The sequence below is a fragment of the Heterocephalus glaber genome, unplaced genomic scaffold (genome assembly GCF_053883595.1).
Source record: "Heterocephalus glaber isolate CG9 unplaced genomic scaffold, H.glaber_assembly_v1.0 deba00001569, whole genome shotgun sequence".
Classification (NCBI taxonomy): domain Eukaryota; kingdom Metazoa; phylum Chordata; class Mammalia; order Rodentia; family Bathyergidae; genus Heterocephalus; species Heterocephalus glaber.
The window spans coordinates 11,658,783-11,684,277 of NW_028258354.1; the positions used below are offsets into that span (position 1 = coordinate 11,658,783).

Below are 25,495 nucleotides of genomic sequence, written 5' to 3' on the forward strand. Positions count from 1 at the left end.
TAGAGTGCACTCAAATATATTTGACCAAAATGGAATTATGTCTCGGAAAGCCATATCTGGGCTGTAGGCGCGAGACCTAGGCTAACCAAATGATTTTTCCCTAAAATTATGTAGCATTGCTCCCGATAGAGGATCGCAAGTTCCACCCTAGCCCGGGGAGCTTAGGAACTTAGTGAAACCATGTCTCAAAATAAAAAAGTGAAAAAGGGCTGGGGACGTAGCTCAGTGTGGAGGCCTTAAGTCTTAGGTTCAATCCTCAGTGCCAAAAATAAAAGGGGTACTCAAAGCGGGGGATCAATTTTAGCCTTTTTAAACATCACAGTTTTGCTCTTCAATGTTTGGTGCTGGCTGTTGGTCATCCATGCAGTAATCCCTTGGTATTCATGGGTGGTTGATTCCAGGAGTCTATCAGAATCCAAGGATGCTCAAGTTTCTTATATAAAATGGCACCGTATTTGCAGATACCCTGCACATATCCTCCCATATATTTAAAATCAACTATATAATAGATTATTATACCTGATACATTGGAAATGTTATGTTAAAAGTTGTTGATCCTGTATTGTTTAGGGAATAATGACAAGGAAAATAAAAGTCTATGAATACACACTATACTAGATAATCCTGGTTGTCATTTTGACTGGATTGAGGTGCCTGGCAGATGCCTAACAGATTACCACAGTGTGCTGTGTGTGTCTGGGTTAATCATGAGGTGTGACCTTGGGTGGTACATTCGGTCCCTAGCCACTTCTTCGTTGGTGCTCTTCCCCTCTGCTCTGCTTCCAGGCCCCATGAAGTGAGACTCTTTGGTCCACCAGGTCCTTCCACCATGGAGTCAGCCTACCATAGGCTAAAACTCTGAGCCAAATTAAACCTCTCTTCCTTTATGTTGTCGGTGTCAGGAAACCTGTCCAAAATTCATTATAGAGGAAATTTCTCTATAAAAAATATTTTCGAAGCATTGTTGGTTGAATCTGTGAATATGGAACTCCCACATGGAGAGAGCAGGGTGTATCAGAATCCAGCACTAGGTGCTTTGGGGTTTAGCAAACAAGTGTATGCTTAGTTATTCTGGGTTCATTATTAAGACGGTAATTATATAATCAACAATATCAACACAGTAATAGAGTAATAAGTAATATATGTTATAGTGTTCCCTAAAGAGAACCATGACTTTCAAATACTATCCCCATCAGGTGAGGCAATCGTGGCTCCAGAATAACTTTTCAAACCACTCTCCTCCCCCTTATTTCTCTTTCTCATCCCCACTGATTCTCTGGGCTGCAAGTCAATACTTTTTGCCCCTCTGCAAGCAAGTAGTAGCCCAGCCCGAATAAGTTAGGGAGACAGCATGCCCTCCCGGAGGAGTGGCTGAAAAGAACTCAAGAGTGTCATGTCACGCGGGGAAGGGGTTTCCTAGCCCTGGCAGAGGATCTGCTTGACAACCCAGACCTTGCATAGAGACAGAACCTTGGGTCCTGGCCTTACCTCCCAATTGAGTGGGAGAGGGGAGTTTGCGGAGGGCTTGCTCGTCCAGATTCGCCGCGTTTCTCCCTCCGCAGGAGAGCCCCAGGCGAGCAGTTCTGCAATGCCAGCCTCTTTGTGCCCAGCGGCTGGACTCCGACAGACTCTCGGGACTGATCGCCCAGGTCCGCCCCGCAGTGTCGGAGACTAGGGGCGGGGCTTCACTGGGACCACGGCCCTCCCCGCCCCCCGCGGGCCACCACCTCTTCCGCCTTTGGGGAAGTTGGAGATGTCCCTGTCGAGCAGCAGATTGGCTGATGCTGGTCACGCGCTTTGCCCGGTTTTGCCGATTTGTTTGTGATGAATTGGGAAAAGTGAGCATGGCCGGGGTGAGTAAGAACCTGCGGGAACTGGTGGGACCCCTGCTCCCGCCCAAGGACCAGGTGGAGGAGGAAGATGAGTTTGCGATGGGAGATGGGGAGGAGGAAGCGGAAGACTCTGTGTTTGTGGACGCCGAGGAGCTCTGCAGCGGGGGCGTCAAGGCTGGCGGCCTCCCCTGGCGTCAGCATGGTGAGGGAGAGCTCTGATTGGAGGAATGGGGTTGGAGGATGCAAAGAAGTGTTTTCAGTCTGACTGTCCTGATCTGGGCGCCCTAGACTTACTTAAATCTTACTTATTAATCGGAGTGACTTTGAACACAGACTTTGTTTTAGGCATATAAATATCTCACTTAATGTTAACAGTTATTTGGGAGTAGTTTTACAGTTGAGGAAATAGTGGATATAGTAAAGCCTATATTCCTATCCAGTGTCAAGACTTTTAGTTATTATCCTGTCTGCCTGGAATCAAACTCATTTAAAAAAATTTTTCTTTGTACATGTTTGCAGTTCACGTAGTTTACAATCATTTTGGGGAATGGTTACATGTTCATATCACAGCATGTTTCTTCTTTAAATTCCCTTCTCTTCCCCAAACTCTGTTCTTTAGCTACGAAAGAAAGGAATCACAGCACCTCAGTGTTTTATTGATTTGTTAACCTTGTGTTAATAGCCTAGTGATTTGTATTAACTTTGTGTAGCTTTCTGTGCTGTGAATTATACCTGTTTTGTTGACGTTGTGACGGGAGATTAAGATGATGATGATGATTTTTCTTTTTTCGGAACCGGGGATTGAACTCAGGACCTTGCACTTGAGAGGCAGGCGCGGCGCCACTGAGTTAAATCCCCAACCCTAAGATTATTTTAATGTGCAAAGCAGTGCTGTCTAGTAGGACTGCGTGGTGACAGCTGTGTCCAGCGCAATAGCCGCTAACCACTTATGGCTCTTTAGAACTTGAAATGCAGCTAGTGCAACTGAAGAGCTGAATTTTAAGTTTAATTTAATTTAAATTTAAATATAAATAGCTACATGCAGGTAGAGAATGCAGGTTTAGACAGAAAATTTTCGAGTATTTGTGGAGAGTTTATTCTTTCTAAAGTACTATCAGCTAGCTGTCATGTTCCAAGCATTTGGGGCAAGGATACCCAGAAACATGAAATCATGAGCTTACCATCTTAACGAAGCTCACCCTCTAGTGAGTAAACAGACATTCTTTAATGACAGAAGTAAGTACAAGGAATACTGAATAATGCTTTGACATTATATTCAGGAGATTTAGGCAAGGCTGTCATAAGAAAGTGACAATCTGAAAGGTGTAGTGAATGGAGTAAAACAGTAAGATGGAGGGAACAACTTGTGCAAAGGCCTTGTGGTCAGAGGCAATACGGAATGTTTTTAAGAATTGGCCAAATACCAGTATTGGCCGAGGTGAGAGTAGCGAGAAGAGAACTGGAAGGGAACAGCAGACACTTGCCTGGTACTGTGCTTTTTGGAATACAAAGACAAATGAAGCATTGTCCTCTTATGGACAGCTTACAGCTTCCTAGCAGAGAGAGGCAAATAAACAGGCAGAATGACACATTAAGATACTCTAGTAAATGTCTGGTTAGGGTGATTGTAATGGTGAGTGTGACAAATCATTGGGGAAGAACATTTTTAATCTCCTAAATTAACTTTTTTTCTTTTTCTTTCTCAGTTGTCATTCATGATGAAAACACTCAAGAGCAGTGTAAAGTGGTTGGACGTTTTCCGATAATGGGTCCTTGGTGGCAAGTGAAGGTACAGGTAAAGCCTGTAGGATCAAGGAAATATATAGTTCAAGGGTTTCCATCATACTTTTTACGATCCAACATGTCACCACCAGATCAAAAAAATATCTGTTCTCTGTTTCTTAAAGAATGTGGGATCCCCTGTGAGGTGGTAAGTCAGTTTTTAGCATGGGTAAAGAAAGCATCAAGCTATGAAGACCTAAGCTTTGAAAATCTTAAGGAAACATTAAGAACTTTCTACAAGGAAATTAGAAAGAAAGATAAAAGACAGTCTGCAAAAAATGAACAGCCAGAGTTATTACCAGATAATGAGATAAGTCTTCTGGAAAACCAAAGTAAGTATAATTTTATCATTGAGTGCTAGTATGATTGACATCTTTAATGGCTGCAGTATTTAAAATATTACTGTTAGCATATCTATAAAGTAAATACAGGTTGCACATCTCTCATCTGAAAATTTGAAATTGTTCAGAATTTGAAACTTACTGATCTCTGACATTGATGTTACAAATGACACTTTCTTATGATTCAGTATACACGTACTTTGTCTCAAGAACAAAATTATGAAAATATTGTGTAAAATTATCTGCAGGCTATGTGTTTATGGTATATATGAAAAGTGAGTTTAATGTATAGACTTTGATCCCGTTCCCAAGATATTTCATTATGATAAATAGGATATAAAATGATATAAGGGAAATATTACAACTCCCAACCTGTTAGATGTCTGATATGCCAAGTTTGTGTTCTCTAAAATCTTAAGAATGAATTTTAGGAACAAGGAAATATTTATTGAGGAGAAAGATACAGCTCCTGAGAGGCAGGAGGGGACCTGAAAGTGGGTTGCTGAGGACCCCATTTCTCAGGGAAGTTTTATACAGCACAACCACATTGGTACAACATGGGTTACAGCTGTTATCAACCAATAAGATTATAAGTATAGTTGCTTAGGTAACATTGATCTAATGGGGAAACAAGTCACGTAGCAAGTGTACATGGAAGGAACAAAGAATTTTTCAGAAAGGGATGAGTTCAGAGGTCTTGGTCATCCACAGAGGTGACTGATGTCTATTTAGACCATTAGACCATATGTTAACACTTATCTTAGGTCTGGTCATTCCATCTTTATCCTAAGGCCTGGCCTCCAACAGATTTGCCTCTGGCCACAGTTGCAATTTGTTTTTGTTTTTGTCCTGACTCGAGGGCCTACCCCTGTCTGACTGCTTTAATAACTTAGCTATAATAACTCCTACCTAACTTAGCTGTTTATAATAATTATATATATGAAAATATTCTAAATTCTACAAAAATGCAAAACCCTAAACACTTCTAGTTCCAAGCATTTCAGATACTCAACCTGTTTTTCTTTTTAAAATTAGTTTGATGAAAATTTGTTTATGTTGCTTTTTGAGTATGTCATGGACATTTCAGTTTCTCATCTAAACGTGAAGGAATTCTATAAGGTGCTCTTTAAAGATCCATACATTTCCTCCCTAACTTAAAAATTGTGATTCTATATCTCTCTTCCTGATGTTAATGTTCCTAGAGAGTATTTTCAATCATTAAGAAAGACTTCAGTTTTTTTGTTTTTTTTTTTTTAAAGAAGATAGAAGAGAAAGGCAGGATTAAGCAGCAATCCATTTTGGAAAGATTTCAACCCAGAATCACTTCACATAATTTTAAAATATGGTTTGTTATCTGTACATTCAAGTACATATATAGAATATTTAACTTCTTAGATAAATGAGATAAATTTACCTGTACATCAATAAATGACCAGGACAAAATAATCATAATTATAGTTGGAAAGATGATTATGAGAGTTAAGACATAAATAATTTATTTTTATGATTAGGTTTAAATTTATCTTTATATGACTGAGTTAAAATTTTTATTCTGATTATATTGTAAGTAAAAGGAAACAAAAGATGACATCCAAATCTAAAGCATTTAAAAGACATACATTTTGGTGTTAAACACAATGAAAACCACCTCAGTCCAAAAATAATTGTCACAGTATCTGTTTTCTTAGCTGCTTAAAGTTAATTTATTAATCTTGCTTTAATTTGTATTTCTTGAACTAGTTTGCTAAATGACAGAGTATTTTGTTCTGTGAACTCAGTTTTATGTTTTGTTTTCTGATATCCTGTAGTTCCATTTGTACATGTCATGACAGCTTTGCAGTTTCCAAAAATCATGGAATTTCTTCCAGTTCTTTGGCCTCGATACTTTAAACGGCTTATCAGCACAGATTCTAAAGTGGTATTGGAAGCAATCGAAGAGATTTTAGGTACACAACCATGGAAGCTGGGATTTAGTAGAGTAAGACATTTGTTCAGTATTTTATAATCTTATATAAGGCAGAGTTTCTCAAATTTGACAATGTTTTTGTTTTGTTTTGTTTTGTTTTTTGAGACAGTGCCTTGCTATGTGTTTCAGGCTGGCCTTGAACTCACTATGTAGCCCAGGCTGGTCTTAGACTCACGGCAATCATCCTACCTCAGCCTTCCGAGTGCTGGGATTATAGGCGTGCACCACCACATCTGGCTAAATTTGACAATTTTGGCATCTCTTTCAATGGAAAAAAATTTCGTGTGGACCCCCCCCCCCACCAGTGCTTACTTTCTTGGGATATTACAAGGAAGCACACGAAACTTTTTCTGCCTGTATGCAACTATAAAGTAAAATTTAAAAATGAAAACCAAAATAATAAAATGGATGATATTCAGATTATCAATTATCTAATTTAATTTAATATGACAAGTTTTTCTGCAACTAAATTTTCATTTGTAATTTGAATAGAGATCTCATTGATGACAAAAGTTTTTAAAAGTTTGGTAAATGCTTTCTGCTGCTGTGCAATGCAGATTTGTACTTTGCAATATGAACTTTTAAACACGCATTATTTGTATAAAATATAATGATATCATTTGATTTTTTTCATAACGTCATTTCCAACTGGCTGGGGATTTAGCTCAGTGTTGCTGCCTCCTGCCTCAAAAGCGCAAGGTCCTGAGTTTGATCTCTGGTACCAAAAAAATAAAAACACATCATTTCCAACTGAGTCTACTTCTGTTCTTGTTATTAGAAACCCAGAGTAGGAAAGTCAGTCAGCCTGAGGCTCCTGGTGTTGAAGCTAAATATGGTACTCAATCTTTGGTAATGCAGTACCCAAGTGAAGGTGATTTTCCAAATGAAACAATATTGAGACATTCTGTAATAATTCTTGGACTCAAAAATATTTACAGATTTCCAATTTGCAGAAACACTGAAACAGTTCGTTCCTTATACAGAATAACTATGCATCCAGTATACTTTGAAAGGTAAAAGGTTATGAAACTTTAGATTATCATATATTTATTACATGGAAATGAGAGAGAGACATCTGAAATGTCAGAGGCAGACAGTAGTTTACCTTTTGGTTTAAAAAAATCCCTGTGAAATGTGACATTCTTTCTAAATAGAAGATATTCAAAGGAGAACTTTAGAGATGTGCCTAGCCACATTTCAAGAATAAATCATATAAAAAACTAGTGATATGTTTGATATACAGACACTCCTTGTTTAATGACCAAGTTCAGTTCCTGTAACTAGATCGTTAAATGAATTAGTCACTAAATGAGGAATTGTATGTACTATGTAGAGTACAATATTCAGAACAAAGGAATGGTCAAAAGACACTCCAACTTGATGATTTTTTTTTTTGGTACTGGGGATCGAACTCGGGTCCTTGCACTTACACAGCAAGCGGTGAAACCACTGAGCTAAATCCCCAGCCCCTGATGATTTTGTTTTTATTTGCATAACTTACATGCAGTACTGTAATGTATAACAGAACATAAAGCTATAGTACTGTACTGTACAGTACAATCAGCAAAAATTACACTACTGTATAAACAAGGTGTACTGTACAAAAAAGAGACATTGAGGCTCTGTAACAAGAAGTACAAAACTGTTCAAAAAATAAAAGGAGAGCTAGGTCATAAATCTGAGTGGTGGATCTAATTCCAAACAGCATGCCTCAGTCATAAGTCTGAATAGTCATTAAAGATGTTGTTAAATGAGGAATACCTGTATATTAGTAGTTTCCCTCAAAATGTAATTGAAAAACACATTTTCTGTGACTTAAAAATTGTTAAAATACATAATTTTTGCTGTAATTCTAGTAATATTTGTCAATATTTATAAAGCAACTTGCACTTTCTTTTCTTAAAGATAACCTACAGAGACTTGAAGCTTTTGCGATGTGAGGCAAGTTGGACAGCATTCTCTCAGTGCCCGTCTCTTCTCCAGTTGATGACTGATTTGGAGAAAAATGCGTTGGATCTGTATTCTAAATTGAAGCAGATATGTAGAGAACATGGGCACACATATGTTGAACAAGCGTCCTTAACCTCACAGTTGTATTACGATGTTTGGCAGTCTCTGGAGTTTCTGAAGGATATTGGTGTGGTGACATTTAGGAAGGACTGTGTCTTTCTCCATGAACTGTACCAGGCAGAAAGAAGCATTGCCTCTTTAATATGTGACCTCATGAAGAGACCTCCATGGCATTTACATGTCGATGTCAGGAAGGTGCTGGCATCTATTCATACCACAAAACTCAAGGATTCAAGAAGTGAGGAATCACTGAAGGAAAGTAAACCCGATGAAACAAGATTAGAAAATTCTATAGACATTTTGGAACTACAGGACAGTGATGATCATATTTGGGATGAAGAAAATGATATTAATGCAGAAATGAATGAAGTACAACTGGATCATGATCAGGTTACTGCTTTGGAAATGATTTGCTCCAATGCTGTGACAGTCATTAGTGGGAAGGGTGGCTGTGGGAAGACCACAATTGTTAGCCGTCTTTTTAAGTACATAGAGCAGTTTGAAGAAAGTGAAGTAAAGAAAGCTTGTGAAGATTTTGAACAAGATCAGGATGTCCCAGAAGAGTGGACTACCTTTACTGAACAAGGTCAAAGTGGATCAGACAAGCCTATAGAAGTTTTGCTCACAGCTCCTACAGGGAAAGCAGCTGGCTTACTGAGAGAGAAAACCAGTCTTCCTGCTTATACACTGTGTCAGGTAAAAACTTTGGCATTTTGTCTGTGGATAAATTTATGCTTACTCAACAGCCAGGAGGTACAATATTCCCCCTCATCGATTGTTTTGGTTTCTGCATTTTCACTTGCCTGCTGTCAACTGAGATCTGAAAATATTAAGTGGAAAGAAAATGTTCACAAGTTTTAAATTGTGCACTATTCTGAGTAGTGTGATGAGATCTAAAGTCTCATGTTATCCCACCTTGTCTCACTTAGGATGGGAGGCATCTGTTTGTCCAGGGTATCCATGCTAAATGCACTACCTGCCTTTCTGTCTCAGTTACCAGCTAGACTGTCACAGCGTCACAGAGCCCATATATAGGGTTTGGTACTATCCATGGTTCCAGGCATCCACTGGGGACCTGAAATATGTTCCTAGTGGTTAAGGCGGGACCTCTATATAATCATTTAGATCAGATTATTCAAAAACAGCTGGACTGTAAACTTACAGAAAGTGAATCAGTACATGACTTTCTTCATTGAGAAAATTCTTAAGATGAAAAACATGTCAGTTAAATGCAAGTGCATGCTTAATGATCTAGTTAATTTAGGTCCGGGCACAATATCCATTTCTCATGGGGACGGGTTACAAGCACATGTCCACAGACTGTATTCTGAGTAACGCTGGAGATGGAAGAAAAAGATTTATGCTTCATAGAATGAAAACTCTGTGGAGGTGAGGACTTTGGTCATGTGGTATAGTTTGTTATCTTTTCTACCTAGAACAGTGCCTGGCATATAGTTACATGCTATATATTTCAAATGAATAATTATGCTTGAAAAAATATTGTCCTCATGTGATTAAGAGTAATAGAGTTTAAACTTGTAAAGAGTTGTCGGGTTTTCTCTATCTCTGACCTGCCATTTTATAATAAAAGGATGTGGTAGTTGGAAGATTTCCAAAGGACTCTTACAGACACAGTGACTCAGGTGAAGAAAAGAGCATTTTATTTAGGGGAAAGCCTTTCCAGAGGCACTGATAAGAATGATCATAATGTGTATAGAGGGTCTTGAGGTGATTTTATTGATGGCAGTGAAGTCTATGTATTGCACAATAATGGAAATTAAGCTTGGTTTAGACAGGGAATTCCAACTTTAATGTTAGTAAAGTTTTTTTTGATATTATCTCATTAAATCTTTCATAAGGTAGTGAAGTAGGTAGGTGATGTTAGCCCTCCTTTTATAGGCAAGCCAGTTGAGGTTTGCGGGGTGTTTAACAACTGGTTAAGAGCTCAGTTGTGCTGAATTAGAGTTTGAATTGAGATTTCTGATCTTCCAGCTTGTTACTTTTTCCATGGTGCCACAATTTCCTCATTTATCACAGATCTTGCATAGCTAACAGTGCAATTTGAAACTGATTTACTAGGAAGCCATTTAGGTTCATAAACAAGAGAGAAAAATAAATAAAGTAGTTCTAAGGAAGATTATATAGACTCATAGAGCCTCCAGCCACTCAAAAACTGTTTTGCTATTATTTTAATTTTATCACAAGAATGAATGGAGACCAAGAAGAGTTCAGTTTAGCTTTTTTGTGGAAGAGTCTTCTGATTGGCTTTTGCTTTTTTGCAGTATGCCTTCATGTCTGATTAGTCTGAAGGATTAAATGAGAAGGGAAGAGACCTGAGAGGGATCCTTAGTAAGTTCCACCTTATGCATCAACTCTGATCAACTAGTAGTGTCTTAATATTTGTTCAGATGTCGAGAGAACATTTGTGAAGCCACACGTAGGGTCAAGAGAAAGAGTAAGAGCAGAGGAAGAACATTGGAGTGATATTTATTCCATGTATTTATCATCCTTGGACCAGGGTTACCAGATTTTATAGAAAAAAATATGAATAATTTTTAGTGTAACTATATACCAAACATTACATGGAAACATATTACTAAAAGTCATTTATTGTGTATCTGAAGTTCAGATTTAACTGGGTATCTTGGATTTAGTTTGGCAATCCCATCTTGGGCTGGTGCGTAGGGAAACCTGGCTACCAAGCTATTGTAATCATTAGGATGCTTATAGATGGGGCTAGTACTGAGTTAGTAGCACTTGAAATGCAGTGAGGATTACAGGCTAGGAGGGCTGGGAATTTAGCTCATTGGCACTGCACCTGCATTATAAGCGCAAGGTCATGAGTTCAATCTCCAGTACCAAAAAAACCACCAAAAAACTAGGCATTTCTAAGATAGCTAATTGAATATATCATGTAAAAGAAAAGAAACAATAAGAGGTATTGCCATAAGTCCTATTGTGAGACAAGACCATTAAGAAAGTTGCCTTTTGTTCAAGGCAATTGACACATTGGAATGGCAAATACATAGATTTTATTTAGTGAAAATGTTGAATGTAGTTTTAGTAGAAAAATTAAAGATATGCTATGATACAATGCCACTTAAAAATCTGATAATACATATGTAGCCACACCCAAGAAATGGAACTCTTTCTGGAATGTTATACACTGAAATGTTTAATGTTCTCTAATTCCAGCTTTTCAGTTAATTTTTTCCTCATTTATATTTTAATAGCATTAGTTCTATAATAAACAGTGTTATTAGTGGAATTATTGTTGGTGGTAATTTTTAATTGCATGGAGGTCAGAAATTTAGAATACTTGAAAGAAAAAGTAGTATTTTCCTAATTAAGTTGAGAAGGCAGTTCTTTATTTCCAGAATAGAGTAATACTGTTGAGAGAAGAGAAGGTTTAAGGGATTGGAATATCTCAGAAGCCAAGAAATTTGTTGGCAATGGAAAAGAATAGGGAGATTCTCTGGAAAATAATGATAGAAATGTTGAGATTTTTGTAATGGAACTATGTTTGAAGCTTACTAAATTAAACATACTACCCATTTGGGAAGCAATTTGTTGAACCTTTTGATCCTTTTCTTTGTTTTGTTTTTAGGCTTATTTGATCTGTCTTTTCTGTACATTCATCCCTAAAACTTGTATTCTCAATTTGTTAGCCTTTTCTCTGTGGTTTTGTACTTCTTACCTCTCCCTATCCCATGTATAACAGTTTTATTTTAAAATAACATGCTGCTAAATTTTTTTTTGTAACCTAACTTTAAATATGCCTTTCTTTGCTTATAGGTCAATTATAGCTTTTATTTTTGGACCAAAAACCTGAAGAAGAAGAATTTGGCATGGAAATTTTCTTCAGTTAGAGTTCTGGTTGTGGATGAAGGGAGTTTGGTATCTGTAGGAATCTTCAAATCAGTTTTAAAATTATTGTGTGAGCATTCCAGACTTTCTAAGCTTATTATCCTTGGTAAGTGAAAATATTGATGGAATTCTAACATTTAGTTGAAAGCACTGTGGTTAGGGGGTTGTTGATATAATTTCATGGTATCATTTCCTAAAAGTACAATCAGATGGTAAATAAACACTATGTTGAGGATATTTGATAAGCAGCTGCTTTTATTAATGGCTTAAGCATTCCCCTTATTTCCACTTAGTACCTATTTTCTTATCTTTGGTGCTTTTTTGGTTTCAAGCACAAAAGATTTGTAATAGAGCAAAACATTGTCTAGATTTCTAGGATTTGTCTTTCTCAAATGCTTAAGTTTATTTGTTTTATATATTCATTTTATCTAGGTGAGGCTATAGACCCAGATTCTGTAAAACATTGAGAAAAAGTGAATAAATGACTAAATACTATGTATTAAGGCTCAATTTTAAAAAATATGTTGGCTAGGATATATGTCCCTACATGGTTTACTTGTGGTTATAGATAGGAAAATAGTTCAGTTCAGATATTCTTAGCTTATTGTGTTTTCACCATTTAAAAAATATACTGTTTAATTTGAATATTGTTTCTTGTTAAATTTTTAGAGTTTTAAGTACTTAGTGTTCTTGAATAATTTTAAATAAAAATTCTAGGGCTTTTTTCCAAAGTTATAGCAAGTCTAAAATTACAGCATATATCCATAGGGAGAAATAAAAATAATTTCTACCTGTATACCAATAATGAACTCACGAGAAAGAAATTAGGAAAGCAGTACTGTTCACAATAACATCAAGAAAAATTAAATATTTAGGAATTAACCTAACCAAGGAAGGGAAAGACCTCTGTAATGAAAATTACAGTACCCTGAAAAAAGCAGATCCAAGAGGACAGAAAATGGATAGGCTCCTGGAGAGGCAGAACCAATATTGTCAAAATGACCATATTATCAAAATCATTGTAGATTTAATGGATCCCAATGAAAATACCAACAGCATTTCTCACAGAACTAGAAAAAACTACCCTAAAATTGACATGGGACCAGAAGAAGTTACAAAAGCAGTCTTAGGCAACAAGAGCAAAGTGGTAGGCTTTACAATCTGGATTTGAAGTTATACTCCAAAGCTGTGATAAAACCAGCATGAAACACATAAAAACAGACGTGCAGATCAATGGAACAGAAGATGAGGAAACAACCCCAGTCACATTAAATCATTTGATCTTTGACAAAGGACCCAAAAACATATGCTGGAGAAAAGATAGCCTTTGTAGGAGATGGTGCTGGAAAAACTGGTTACACACATGCAGAAAATTCAATCTAGACCCATATCTATCACCACACACCAAAATAAAAATCAAAATAGATCTAAGATGTAAATATTAAAACAGAAACACTTAATCTGCTGGAAGAAAAATAGGTAGAAAGAACTCTTGAAGACATAGGCACAGAAAAGGACTTTCTAAACAGAATCCTAGTTGCACAAGAAATAGCATCAAGAATCAGAAATGGGAGTATGTCAGATTGAAAGGCTTCTGCACACCAAAGGAAGCAGTAGAGTGAAGAGTCAACGTACAGGATGGGAAAATTTTTTTTAACTACTCCTCTGATAGAATGCTAAACCTAGATTACATAAATAAATAAAAAGATCAGATCCAACAAAACAAAGACCCAGTAAAAAAATGGACAACTGAAATGAATGGATATTTTTCAGAATAAGATGGACAAATGGCCGAAGTGTACATGAAAAATGTTCAACATCTCTGGCCATCAGATGTTGCAAATTAAGTGAAATAAAACAGACACACAAGTTTAAATATCACATTCTTTCTCTTATATGAGAAACCCGGAGGAAAAAACTAAAGAGCAAAATAAAAGATAGGTAATAAAAGATAGATAACAGGATGTAGGGAAATAGATCCTTCTCAAAGGGGCGGCGACCAAGCGGTGGAGGGAGGCAGGTGGGACAGGAGGGAAAGGGATGAAAAAGGAGTGGTATGTGTTATGTACATGTACCAACTTCCCACAAGGAATGTAAACATTATGTACTGCACGTATGTACTAATAACTAAAAAAGAAACTAAAGACAAAACAATAAAAAAATAGAGATCCCATTTTAGTCCAGCAAGAATGGCCATCATCAAATATCTGAAAAGAGGGCGGGGATTTAGCTCAGTGGCACCCCACCTGCCTTACAAGTGCAGGGTCCTGAGTTTGATCCCCGGTACCAAAAAAAAAAATTCCAAAAAGAAACAGGTTGTATTATGTACAGGTACCCACTCCCTAAGGTGAATGGAAAGTGCATTACTGTAAATGCACTGATGTAAAAAATATATACCCCAAAATGCTGATGAGGCTGCAAGGGAAAAGGCACCCTTCTGCATTGTTGTGGGGAAAGTAAACTGGTATAACCACTGTTGAAATCAGTCTAGAGATTCCTCAGAAAACTGAAAGTAGAAATTTCATTTGACCCAGCTGCTCCCTTTGTAGTTACCTTCCCCAGAGAGTTAAAGACATCATACCACAGCGATACATGCATACCTATGTTTATTGCAGCACAATTCAAAATAGTTACATCTTAGAAATGGTCTCTATACCCATCAGAAGTTAAATGGATAAAGAAAATGTGATATTTATACACAACAAAGTAGTACTTCGCAGGATAAACTTAAAGATGGATGATGGATATCCCTTGAGGATATAATGTTAAGTGAAATAAATTAGACACTAGCTTAACTATTGCATAACTTCTCTAATCTGAAATGCCCAAAGTATAAATAATTTAAAAAATGAAAAATTGATTAATAGGAATCAGGGAGATAGTTGTTTTGCAAATGGGAAGGGGATATAGAGATGAGGGGAAGGGAAGGAGGAGAAGGGGACTAAAAAGAATTAAGATACGTTAAGTACATGTACAAAAATAATTACTAAATTTTAGTATCTCCATTACCCACTGTATCTGTCTTTTTCCCCTTTTAGGTGATATTAGACAGCTACCCAGTATTGAACCTGGAAACTTGTTGAAAGATCTTTTTGATACTCTTAAGTCAAGAAAGTGTGCTATTGAGCTAAAGACAAATCATAGAGCAGAATCTCAGCTAATTGTTGACAATGCTACACGGTATGATGTAACTAAAATTTTGCATTTTGCCTCTGTTGTATTAGAAACAAAAGTAAGCTGTATTTATGTATACATTAGCTTTTGAATTATGTTAATTTGGTAAATATATTTATTATATCTTTTAGTAAACCTGTTCTTTCCTTAAAGTATATACCTTTTCCCCACAGTTAGAAAAATAAAGTAGTATTTTTCATTGCTGGTCCTGCATAAATTATGGAAATTTAAGAATGGATGTGTTTTCCTAACACAAAATGCACATATGGTTGCTGTGCATTCCACCAACTATATCTGTGAGTTCCACATCTGTGAATCGATCCAATTACGGATTGAAAATATCCAAAAAAAAATAATTGCATCTGCTCTGAACATGTACAGGTTTTTCTCTTACTATTCTTTAAACAATGCAGTATAACAACAATTTACAGAGCATATATTAAGTATTGTATGTAAATATAGAGATGATTTAAAATATATGAAAGGATGTGTGTAGAGTATATGCAAATGATACACCATTTTATGTAAGGGATTTGAGCATCTGAAGATTTTGATTACCATGGGGAGTCCTGTAACCAATCCCCCATAGCTAACAAGGGGTAACTGCATATGAATAAAGTTGGTTTAAGCTTAGAGATTGGAATAAACCCAAGAGGAACAGAGATTTGGAAATGAGTTTATTCTCATTCAAAGGAGCATTGAGAAAAAAATTTCCTCTAATTTTTGTCAGGGACAGCTCACAGTAAAAAATATTAAAATAGGGCTGGGGATTTAGCTCAGTGGCTCTGCTGCCTGCCTTGCAAGCACAGGGTCCCGAGTTCGATCCCCAGTACCAAAATAAAATTATTTTAATATTATTATTATTATAATATTATTTCACTCCTAGATGAATCTAGTGGCGCCCATGGCATATACTCCTTTTAAAGTAGAAGAGTCTTTTTCTTCCCTCAGTCTTTGCCTTTAGAGTGATCCTGTGTGGACTTAGGCATTCAGCTTCTCCATAATTTATGTATCAGAAAATAGAGAACAGTTCAGAAAAATTGGAACAGTTATTATTGCTATGTTATGATTTTTAATGTATCAGAATTCACTTTTGTTTTTAACTGTCTTTTTATAAAATATTTTTGTTGCTTGAACATTTCCTTGGTTGGATGTCAGCAAAAACTTAAACATTCCAAACCGTTTTTCTCTGTGCCCCATTGACACTTCACTGGATGGTGAAGCTGGAGGGGGAATTGATGGGAATAGGGCAGATGCTGTGGATTAATATTATGACATTAAAAAATAATGGATTTGGATGTATAATATTCTTTGCCTGTAACTTTTGTTTCTATCTAAAGAACGTCTTATTTTTCATAGATGATTGATCATTATAAAGTCTCTTAAACTTGGAAGAATCTGAAGCACATGAGATTCCTTAGCAGTCCAGTTTTATAGACGCTTAGGAGTTCCTTTTAGTAACCCATTCAGTTTCATTTGGTTCAAGCTGTGCTCCTGTCATCCTTTTGTCTTCATCACTAACTATCTTTGAGTATTATTGACGATGAGGATCTCTGTTGTACACTAGGGACAAGTTGCTAGAGAGAAGTATGCTACATGTCTGGGGTCAGAAGTAGAATAGGAAATCCAAGATGATTCCCAGGACCCCAGAAATTCACTCTGAGATATTTCCAGCAAGAGCAGCCTTCGTCCCTCTCTTTTCTTCTCTTTCCACTCCTGTTTGGCAGAAGTTGAAGCCTCTTACTGCTCATCTGTGAAATGAGGATTAGACCTACCTTTTATGGCTCCTTAGTGGTCTGGAGATAAGTAGATCAAGTACTCAAAGTGGTGCATAGTACATTCTCTGATAATTTATTTGATTCTCTTAATCTGCTAGGAATAGGGAACTAATTGCTGAATATAGCACCATAACTTCCTGGTCTTTCAATTGTATTATAATACTCATTTTCTGTTTCTAATTCATATCTGGGTGGTCTTTTCTCCCCATTTATTATCTATTAATAGATGTTAATCATTATATTGTTTTTATATGAAAAGATATTTTTAGATGATAATGCTCTTGGTTTTGTATTTTATCTTTAAGAATCTCAGAACGCCAGTTTCCAAAATTTGATGCGGAACTAAATATCTCTGAGAATTCTGCATTCCCCATCTCAATTCAAGATAAGACATTCATTTTTGTCAGACTCCCAGAAGAATATGCCAGTTCCCAGTCATCTAAAAGTGATCATAAGTCCTGTAAGTATAGACTGCTATGATATGTCAGGTGAAGTATAAGTAATTCTGTTTTGTAGTAGAGTTATTAAATGACTTGTTACAAGTTCATTTGTAAATGGCTACTTACAATTTTATTTGATGGTAAAGGCAAATATTGTTAGTAAAAAAGATCACTGAAAATGAATGAATAAATGTGTAAATCTTCAGAAGCAGATGTCCCCAGAAGTTTGTATAGCAGGTCATTAATCCATAGTAAAGACACAATAAATACTTGTCAAATGAACAAACAGATGTGGAAAATTTTGTTTAAAATAAAGCAAAGCTCCAATGATCCAAGTTCACTCCAGTGAGAGCAAATTTTAGTTAATGAAATTTTTTTAGAGCAATTTGAAGAGCAAATCTGTTGAGTACATTTGTGCAACAAAAGTTACAGTTGTTCAACTGTTGTTGCATTGAGTTCCTAATAATTCTGTTTTATAAAATGGACAAACATTGCTTCTAATTATGAGTGTTAGGATGATAGCCTGACAAGGCTGAGAAAGAATGGGATTGGGAGTTTTCTTCCTTAAACATGTGACCTGTGCCGTGTCACTTAGCCATGTGTAAAGTGGGAATCAGGTGATGTTTCCTGTGGCCCTATTGTGAGGGTGGAGGCATCCTTGTTATGAGGCACAACAAATTTTAGTTTTGTGTGAATTATAGATATCATTACATTGGCTACTGCAAAGAATTTATTTAAATAGAGTAAACCTGTTATAATCTTTATTTTCTATAAAAACTGATGGCATTCTTTTTTAAAAAAATAAGTGTAATATATTCAAAATTGACTTAGTAAAGACTTAAATGATTATTACTGAGGTTTTATTATAGATGTCACGGTTCTCAAAGGTATATTCTCCCCCACTTAAACACTTTCACTCTATGTGACTTGAAATGACATGCAACTTTGAAAACTTGAAAGCATTTTTCTCTTTGCATGTGTCACCAGCCTTACTTCCCTTGTGTTAATGATCATTGCTGTGTTGCAGTACTTTTTTTTAAATAAATGGGACCATATAACATGTAGTGTATAACATGCCTTCTTAATTATAGAAATAATTTAAATTATCTTAAGAAATTAAGTGACACTGAAAAATTTGAAGTAGAAATTATTCTCTGGTAATCATTCTCTTTCTCATCCCCCTAAAAAAACCCCCTACAAGGGTCATGTACCTAGTGAAAGCTTGGTGTGTTTATCCTTTAAACCTTATTGTATCTACGTGTAAATATATATTATTTACTTTGCTTTTACATAGGTTGGATTATAAGCTGCATATCATTTTGTGTTGGTTTTTATTAAATATATTATAAAAATAACTAATATTTATTCTCAGAACAGTTTAGTTGATGTGAGGCACTATTATAGAGGAAGAAAAAGATTTAGACAATTAAGTACAGCTTTTTTTGCCACTCCACTGAACTCTACCCGAAATATTATTAGTTTACTTTGGTATATTTCTAGTACCCATTCTTTACATACATGAGAATGTACTTTAGAAAGAAAAAGAAAGTTGTCTATTTCAGAATGGTAGCAGAGTGTAGCTGATGCTAATTATATATATTAATTAAACACTTCTGCTGGAAAATTAGTCCCTTCTTTAAGAAAACTGGATAAATAATCCTTAGAGAGGCATTTAGTACTTTTTAAAATTAATAATTAAGTGACTCTAAGTAAATTACACTCACTATTGCACAGTACAGAGACCTAAAACAGAATTCATAGCTGAACTAGAATTTCAGAGATGCTAAAATATGTATCTTAGAATCAATGAAATATTGATTACATGATACACAGAGGGCGAAAAAGCAAGGTATAAAACAGCACAATCCTATATATGTAAATGAAAACAATATTTCAGGAGACCTTGGGAAATTTCTGTTTTGGCAAGCCAGAGGTTGGCTGGGGCTGGGGGGCAGACTGAATTTTGGCCATTTTCTAGAGATAATCCTGTCTTCATCAAAATGAATGAATGAATGGATGGATGAATGAATGAATGAATGGTTCATCAAGCAACTTGACCCTCTTAGAGCAGGGCGTCACAATGTCTGGGCTTTTGAATTCCCCCATGATTCATCTGCTACTAGGGAAATACTCAAGAGCCTGGGAGTTTCTCCCCAAATTTTTATTATATTCTTTTTCACTTGAGAAATGTTTACCTCTTGCACTGTTGCTGTGAGACTAGAGAAAGCCTGATTGTCAGTATTCCAGTGTGAAGAGGATGTGGGCAGTGTGTGCTGTGCCACATGGTCGGCCATCTGAGATCTAAATGGAAGTCAAAGCCACCCTGCCCCACTGGAAAACTGCTACCATGAGCTTTCATTTTCACACTTACAATGTGGACGTAATAAGTGGTTGGGGTGCTTAACAGCTGGTAGGACACAAGCCCCAATGGCTCTTCTATGCCAGAGCTAATGTTTTAGTGGCTGAATCATGGGGAGGTCTGGGAGAAGGAAAAAAAGGTTGGGATGGGAGATTAGGCATTGTGCACTTAGGGTGTTAGTGACGATTTTCCAGCCAACAGAGAAATATCTTGATGTTGTGTACTGATGTGTGTCAGGTGAATATCAGCTATGGATATAATGATACCCACCTGTATGGATGTTGTGAATATTAAATGAGAGAATATAGAAAGCATATATATTCTCAAATTCTAACTCATTACTACTAGTAGTACCACAGGGACTTAAAGTTTCAAATTAGAAATTCAACATATTTTGTGTGCTTGCTCATTTCTTAAATTCAGCATTCACAAATCATCAGTGAATATATGGTGAGTGTATTGCAAATTAGTAGTTGTTCTGGTCCTTGGTTGACTTCTTCATTGAGCATGAATATCTGGAACTTTATTCTCCGTTCTCTTTCCTGGTCCTTCACCTGTGTAGGGAAGGAAGTGGACTTGTATTCCACTTGGTGCGGTATTTTTCCTGGACTCCTTAGGCGGAATTCTGCATTAATCTCTCATTGGAAATATTTTTTGTGTTAATTTTTTTCTCTTGAATTATCAGATTTATATTCTGCGGTTAAAGCTTTATTGCAAGAAAGTGATTTTAAAAGTGCAAAAACATCACAATTCGTTGCATTTAGAAGGTAAAGAATTTACAGTATTTAATGTTTCTTCTATGGCTTTTAAATTTCATAACTTTAATGTCAATTCTGTTTGAATGGGAGACTCTCATAATTCATCACTATTAATTCTCATTATTTTGGAGTGTTTGCTAGACATAGCAGAGGGTTCTTTCTAAAAAATGTTATACTTTGAAATTCATAAGAAATCTAAGTGGAACAAAAGTGCATGTGAAGATAAAAATAAAATATTTTTTCCTGGAGAAAACTGGAAACTTCTTCCAGAATCCATTGTGTCATCTGGGGTAATAGCTTAGTGGCAGACTGTTTATCTGGCATGCACAGGGCCCTGAACTCAAGCCCCAGCATGCACGCGCATGTATATACACACACACACACACAGAGTCCAGTGTATGATAATTGTTGATAATGTAAAGGAGCTAATAACAGATACCATTAAGATGGCTCATGTGTTTTCCTGTGTTTCAGGCAAGACTGTGACTTAATCAATGACTGCTGTTGTAAGCACTACACTGGCCATCTCACCAGGTGAGCATCTTGAAGAATTGGCATTTTTGAAGACAATCTTTCCTTGATTCACTATTATTTTGCTTGCTTTGACATTTGTCACTTGTAGCCACATACTCAAAAAAATGTTTTACCTCATTTGGGAAGTATACTGATCTCTTCAATTAAATACATATCCATAGGAATTGACTTTTTCGGAAATAAGTATAATAAGAAAAAAAATGAGGGATGATATTTTCCTTGTGGTTTCCAGGTTGGAAACCCAGCTTCTCCAAGATAAGCATGGGAGTAAAGGAGAATTTCTAAAATTGTGACATGCCTATGTTTGCTTCTAAGAACCCGAGCACCTTCCTGAATAGCTATGAGAGAAATGGGAGTGTAGAAAAGCCACTCTGTTTATACAAAGGAAAAATAAATTCTTTTATCTTACACATACCAGCATCTGCTCATTGCTCAGTGTGGACATCCTATATCCTGAGATAGGGCCTCCTGTTTGCTGAAGGAAGATACCCAAAAACCTGTGTCAGGTACCCTGACAAAGGATTAAAAAGCACATGGATGAGGATACATAGTCAGGGTCCTAGTAACTGTGCTCTTGGGTAGGTAATTTCAACTCTTTATGTATGTGAAAGAAGATACTCAATCTGTAATCCTAGAACTATGGGAAGCTGAGGCAGGATTGCTACTTTGAGCTCAGTGTGGACAACATAGTGACTTAGCAAGACAAAATTTTAAAAAGGGATGGGGATGTAGCTCAGTGCTAAGGCCCTTGGTTCAATCTGTAGTACCTGCTCCTCCACATACCCAAAAAGTTATATTGAATTCCTTACAGAGCTGGAGTAGGAATGTAATGAAATAATATACCCAAAACATTTACTACACAGTAACTGTCATATTGCCATCATTTATTCAATTTGCTGCTATTAATCTGAAACAGTGTTGTAATTATTATCATAGAAATATATGTAAGTACTTTATGACCTGAAATAGGGTAGTGATAGAGAGACTGGAGAGATGATAAATTTTGCAGAAAAAATCAATATGGTTGCTTACATCTTTTAAAAATAGGGAGGAAAAGAACATTTATATCCGAAGTTCTAACTTAAAGAAATTTAGCTGGGAAATGTCACTGAGTTTGTGTTGATTCAGAGCATATAAGTAAGTAATTAAAAGACACGTGTGAGAGCCTGATTTCTTGTTGGTCTTTGGAAAGCCAAAGTGATATAAGGAAGTGTGGAAATCATTCTGATAGTTGGCTTGAATCTGAGTGAGGGTTTAAACAAAATGAAATGAGATATTTTCAAGCTTTGATGATGATGTATTATCACTTTTTAACCTAGAGACCATCAGAAGAGACTTATATTTGGAATTGATGATAAAATTTGTTGTACCAAGAATGCATACCTCTCAGAGTTACTTCCTGAAAATCCTTCTGAAACTGAGCCAAATAGTGATTTACAGGCCAGTGGTGAAGGCTTTTGTGGTACTCCTCATGATTTTTCTAAAAATAAGCATGAACTTGAAAGTGGTATTCGGCTATGTAATGGAGAAATATTTTTCATAACAAATGTAAGTGTCAGAAAATACCTTTGTACCGTTTAGAAAAATATTTATTTGTTGCTGTAGAATTGATTCAGAATTTAATCATATCAGGGGTGATAATGTTGTTCAAAGTTTTCTTGTTAAAGATTTTTACATCTGTGTTCATGATGAATATTGGATTATAGTTTTCTGGTATCAGAATTGAGAATAATTGAGTGGGGAAGTGTTTCTTTTTCTTATATTTTTCTAAAAGACTTTGTGAGGAACATTTTTAATAAGTTTGAAGTGCCTGAGTCACAAAAAACAGGCATATGTGATCATTTCCTTGATTGTGGCTTAAATATAGTAACTGTGGAAGTTATTGCTTTATATTTGGTCTCATTGTGTAGATACCTTCCTAAACTTATAATATTCTCTAAAAGCTCTGTGGAAAAATACAAGGTAAGATAAAAAAATATAGTGAATGCTGCTGTCAAGTGCCATGGAACAAAAAGGCAGGAATCTTTTATACAAGAAGGAGCAGTAACTGTGTGACGGGTTTCAACTTGTTCTGTGCAGTCAGTCTGTTATGAGCTGTGGTTGAGAAAAGATGTGCTGTAAAGTGAGCTATAAGTCATGTATTCTGAGCAACACATTTCACTGGAATTGCACTAGCCTACTGCTTCAGATTCTAGCATTAAAACAATATATCAGCATAGAAGATGAAACTTTGGTCTGTGATTATGACCCTGAGAGAAGATTCAGAGTTCTCAATGGAAATCACCTAGGTCTTGTGTGACAAAAGCACACCAATCAAGACCTAGTGTGAAGGTGATGTTGATAGTGTTTTTTGACCTTGAAGAAATTGTGTAAGCTGTGTTTGTACCAAGAAACACTTGTGAACTCTGAATATTATGAGGTTATTAGAACTTTTAGGAAATGATGTGTGTAGGAAATGGCCTGAGAAATGGGCCAGTAGTTTCATCCTCCATCATTACTGTGCCCCTGGAATGGCACATATTGCTTCTGGAATGGCAGTTTCTGTCAAATAAAAACATTACAGTGTGTCTTTATCCATTTTATTCACTGCACCTGGCACCATGTGACTTTTGGCTCTTCCATGCAGTCAAAATGACTGTGAAAAGTGAAGTTTTGTGTCTAGAGAGTGGTGGTGAACCTATGGCACGTGTTTTCGGGCCGTTTGTTACCATTGAAAGCTTTAAGGTTCTCCATCACTGATTTAAGATCAAGTAATTGGGATGGTGCAACTAAAGATACTCATAAAAGGTTTTCCAAAGCTGCTTCAGAAAGTGGCAAGAGTGATGGGATAAGTGTGTTTGACGTAAGGGCAGTATTTTAAGGGGGGGGGGGTTGTGTATTTTATTACAATAAATTTAAACAAATGTGACCATTCGTTGTATGGTTTGATCACCCTTGTACTTCACAAAATTTGAAGGACTGAAAATCTTTGTGTTTATATTTGAATGTGGATATATTCAGATAAGTATAGATTTTAAGCCTTTTGAAAGTTTTTTTTTTTGGTGGTGCTGGGGATAGAACCCATGGCCTGATGCACACTAAGTTCATAGGCTACCACTGAGCTACACCCCCACCTCTAAGATCCTTGAAATTCTTTTTTTTTTTTTGTACTGGAGATCGAACTCAGGACCTTGCGCTTGTGAGGCAGGTGGCGGAACCATTGAGCTAAATCCCTGTCCCCCTTGAAATTCTTAATTGTAACGAATATATATGCCATTGTACTTATAAGGTGCTTACATTTTATTTTCAGTCCAAAGATAGAATGTCTTTACTGTGTGCATATTTGAAGACATATAAAATAGTTCTTTGTTTTGGTGGCAGGATGTAACTGATGTGACTTTTGGAAAGAGAAGATCTGTGACTATTAGTAATATGGCTGGCTTGGAAGTAACTGTGGATTTTAGAAAACTAATGAAATACTGTCACATAAAACATGCCTGGGCCAGAACTATTCATACTTTTCAGGTAAGAGTGGATTTTTAGAACACTATTTAAGGGCCTGGGATTTAGCTCGGTGGCACTGTGCCTGCCTTGCAAGCACAAGGTCCCAAGATCGATCCCCGGTACCTAAAAATAAAATAAAAAATGAAAACTATTTAAAAAGCATACCAAGCCATAGAGTACTTTGCATTGTTTTCTTTTTAAATTTTCATTGCCTTGTTATTATTACTTGCAGTGGGAGGGGGAGACTGAACACAGGGCCTCATGCAGGCTGCTCAGGTACTTCACCACTAAGCTATATTTCTAGCCTTTGCTTTTTTATTTTTTAATTAGAAAACAAAGCGCCCAAGAGTGTAGGAAATACTAGACGGATCCTAATCTTTTGCTCTTTTTGCTTTAGAGCTCTCTTTACTTTCAGGAACTAAGACATTAGAACTGCAGCCTTGTCCTCTGGTCCTTCCCTCCTTGCCTCAGTCTTCAGGAAGGCCTTACTGATCTTGTGTTTATGTAAAATTTGGTAGTTTGGTAATTATAAATCTTTCTGTGCCTTCTTTTTGATTTTTAAAAACATTACACAGAACCAGACTTAATGGCACATGCCTGTAATCTGAGTATTCTGAGAGGGTGATGCAGGAAGGTTGCAAGTTTGGGCTTCTCAGGGGCCAGTTAGCAATTTAGCAGGACCCCCTCTCAAGATAAAAAATTTAAAAAAATTTTTATAGCTCATTGTGAAGGCCCTGGATTCAATCGTAAGTACTGGTAAATAAATGAATAAAAGCATTACATTAAAATATTATTTGTCTTGATTTCCAAATGTCTTGGCACCCAATAAATTTTGTAGCTGGTAAGCTCAGGCCTACTTTTCACCTTCCTCAGGAAATGACTTCTATCCTGTATCTGTTTTGTATCATTTCCATTCATATAAAAACAATTTCTATGTAAATCTTTCTGTATTTAAACCAATAATACCATGTTTCTGTACTTTTGCAGAAGGGGGAGAAGTAGCACATGCATTTAAAATGTATTTAGCATTTGTATAATCAAGTATCATTTGCTTTTCTTTTTGGTTTACTCAGATTTGTTGGAATATAGTCTCCATATATATGTTAATTAT

At 36.3% G+C, this 25,495-nt stretch overlaps 1 protein-coding gene across 3 annotated transcripts in view; it reads left to right on the plus strand.

The window, feature by feature from the left end:
- The first annotated feature begins 1,724 nt into the window (after positions 1 to 1,724).
- Positions 1,725 to 25,495, plus strand: part of Helb (DNA helicase B) — a 33,513-nt gene continuing 9,742 nt past the window's right edge. Inside the window, exons 1-11 of one of the 3 annotated variants that reach the window (XM_021241553.2) lie at positions 1,725 to 1,853; positions 3,539 to 3,946; positions 5,764 to 5,933; positions 7,827 to 8,687; positions 11,787 to 11,964; positions 14,897 to 15,038; positions 17,116 to 17,270; positions 20,295 to 20,376; positions 20,842 to 20,901; positions 22,221 to 22,449; positions 24,262 to 24,405. In XM_021241553.2, the coding sequence (XP_021097212.2) occupies positions 3,598 to 3,946; positions 5,764 to 5,933; positions 7,827 to 8,687; positions 11,787 to 11,964; positions 14,897 to 15,038; positions 17,116 to 17,270; positions 20,295 to 20,376; positions 20,842 to 20,901; positions 22,221 to 22,449; positions 24,262 to 24,405 (2,370 nt within the window). In that variant the 5' untranslated portion in view covers positions 1,725 to 1,853; positions 3,539 to 3,597. Of the gene's footprint in view, positions 2,035 to 3,538; positions 3,947 to 5,763; positions 5,934 to 7,826; positions 8,688 to 11,786; positions 11,965 to 14,896; positions 15,039 to 17,115; positions 17,271 to 20,294; positions 20,377 to 20,841; positions 20,902 to 22,220; positions 22,450 to 24,261; positions 24,406 to 25,495 lie in introns of all 3 variants that reach the window. The other 2 variants (XM_021241555.2, XM_004861096.4) reach the window with 2 other exon arrangements.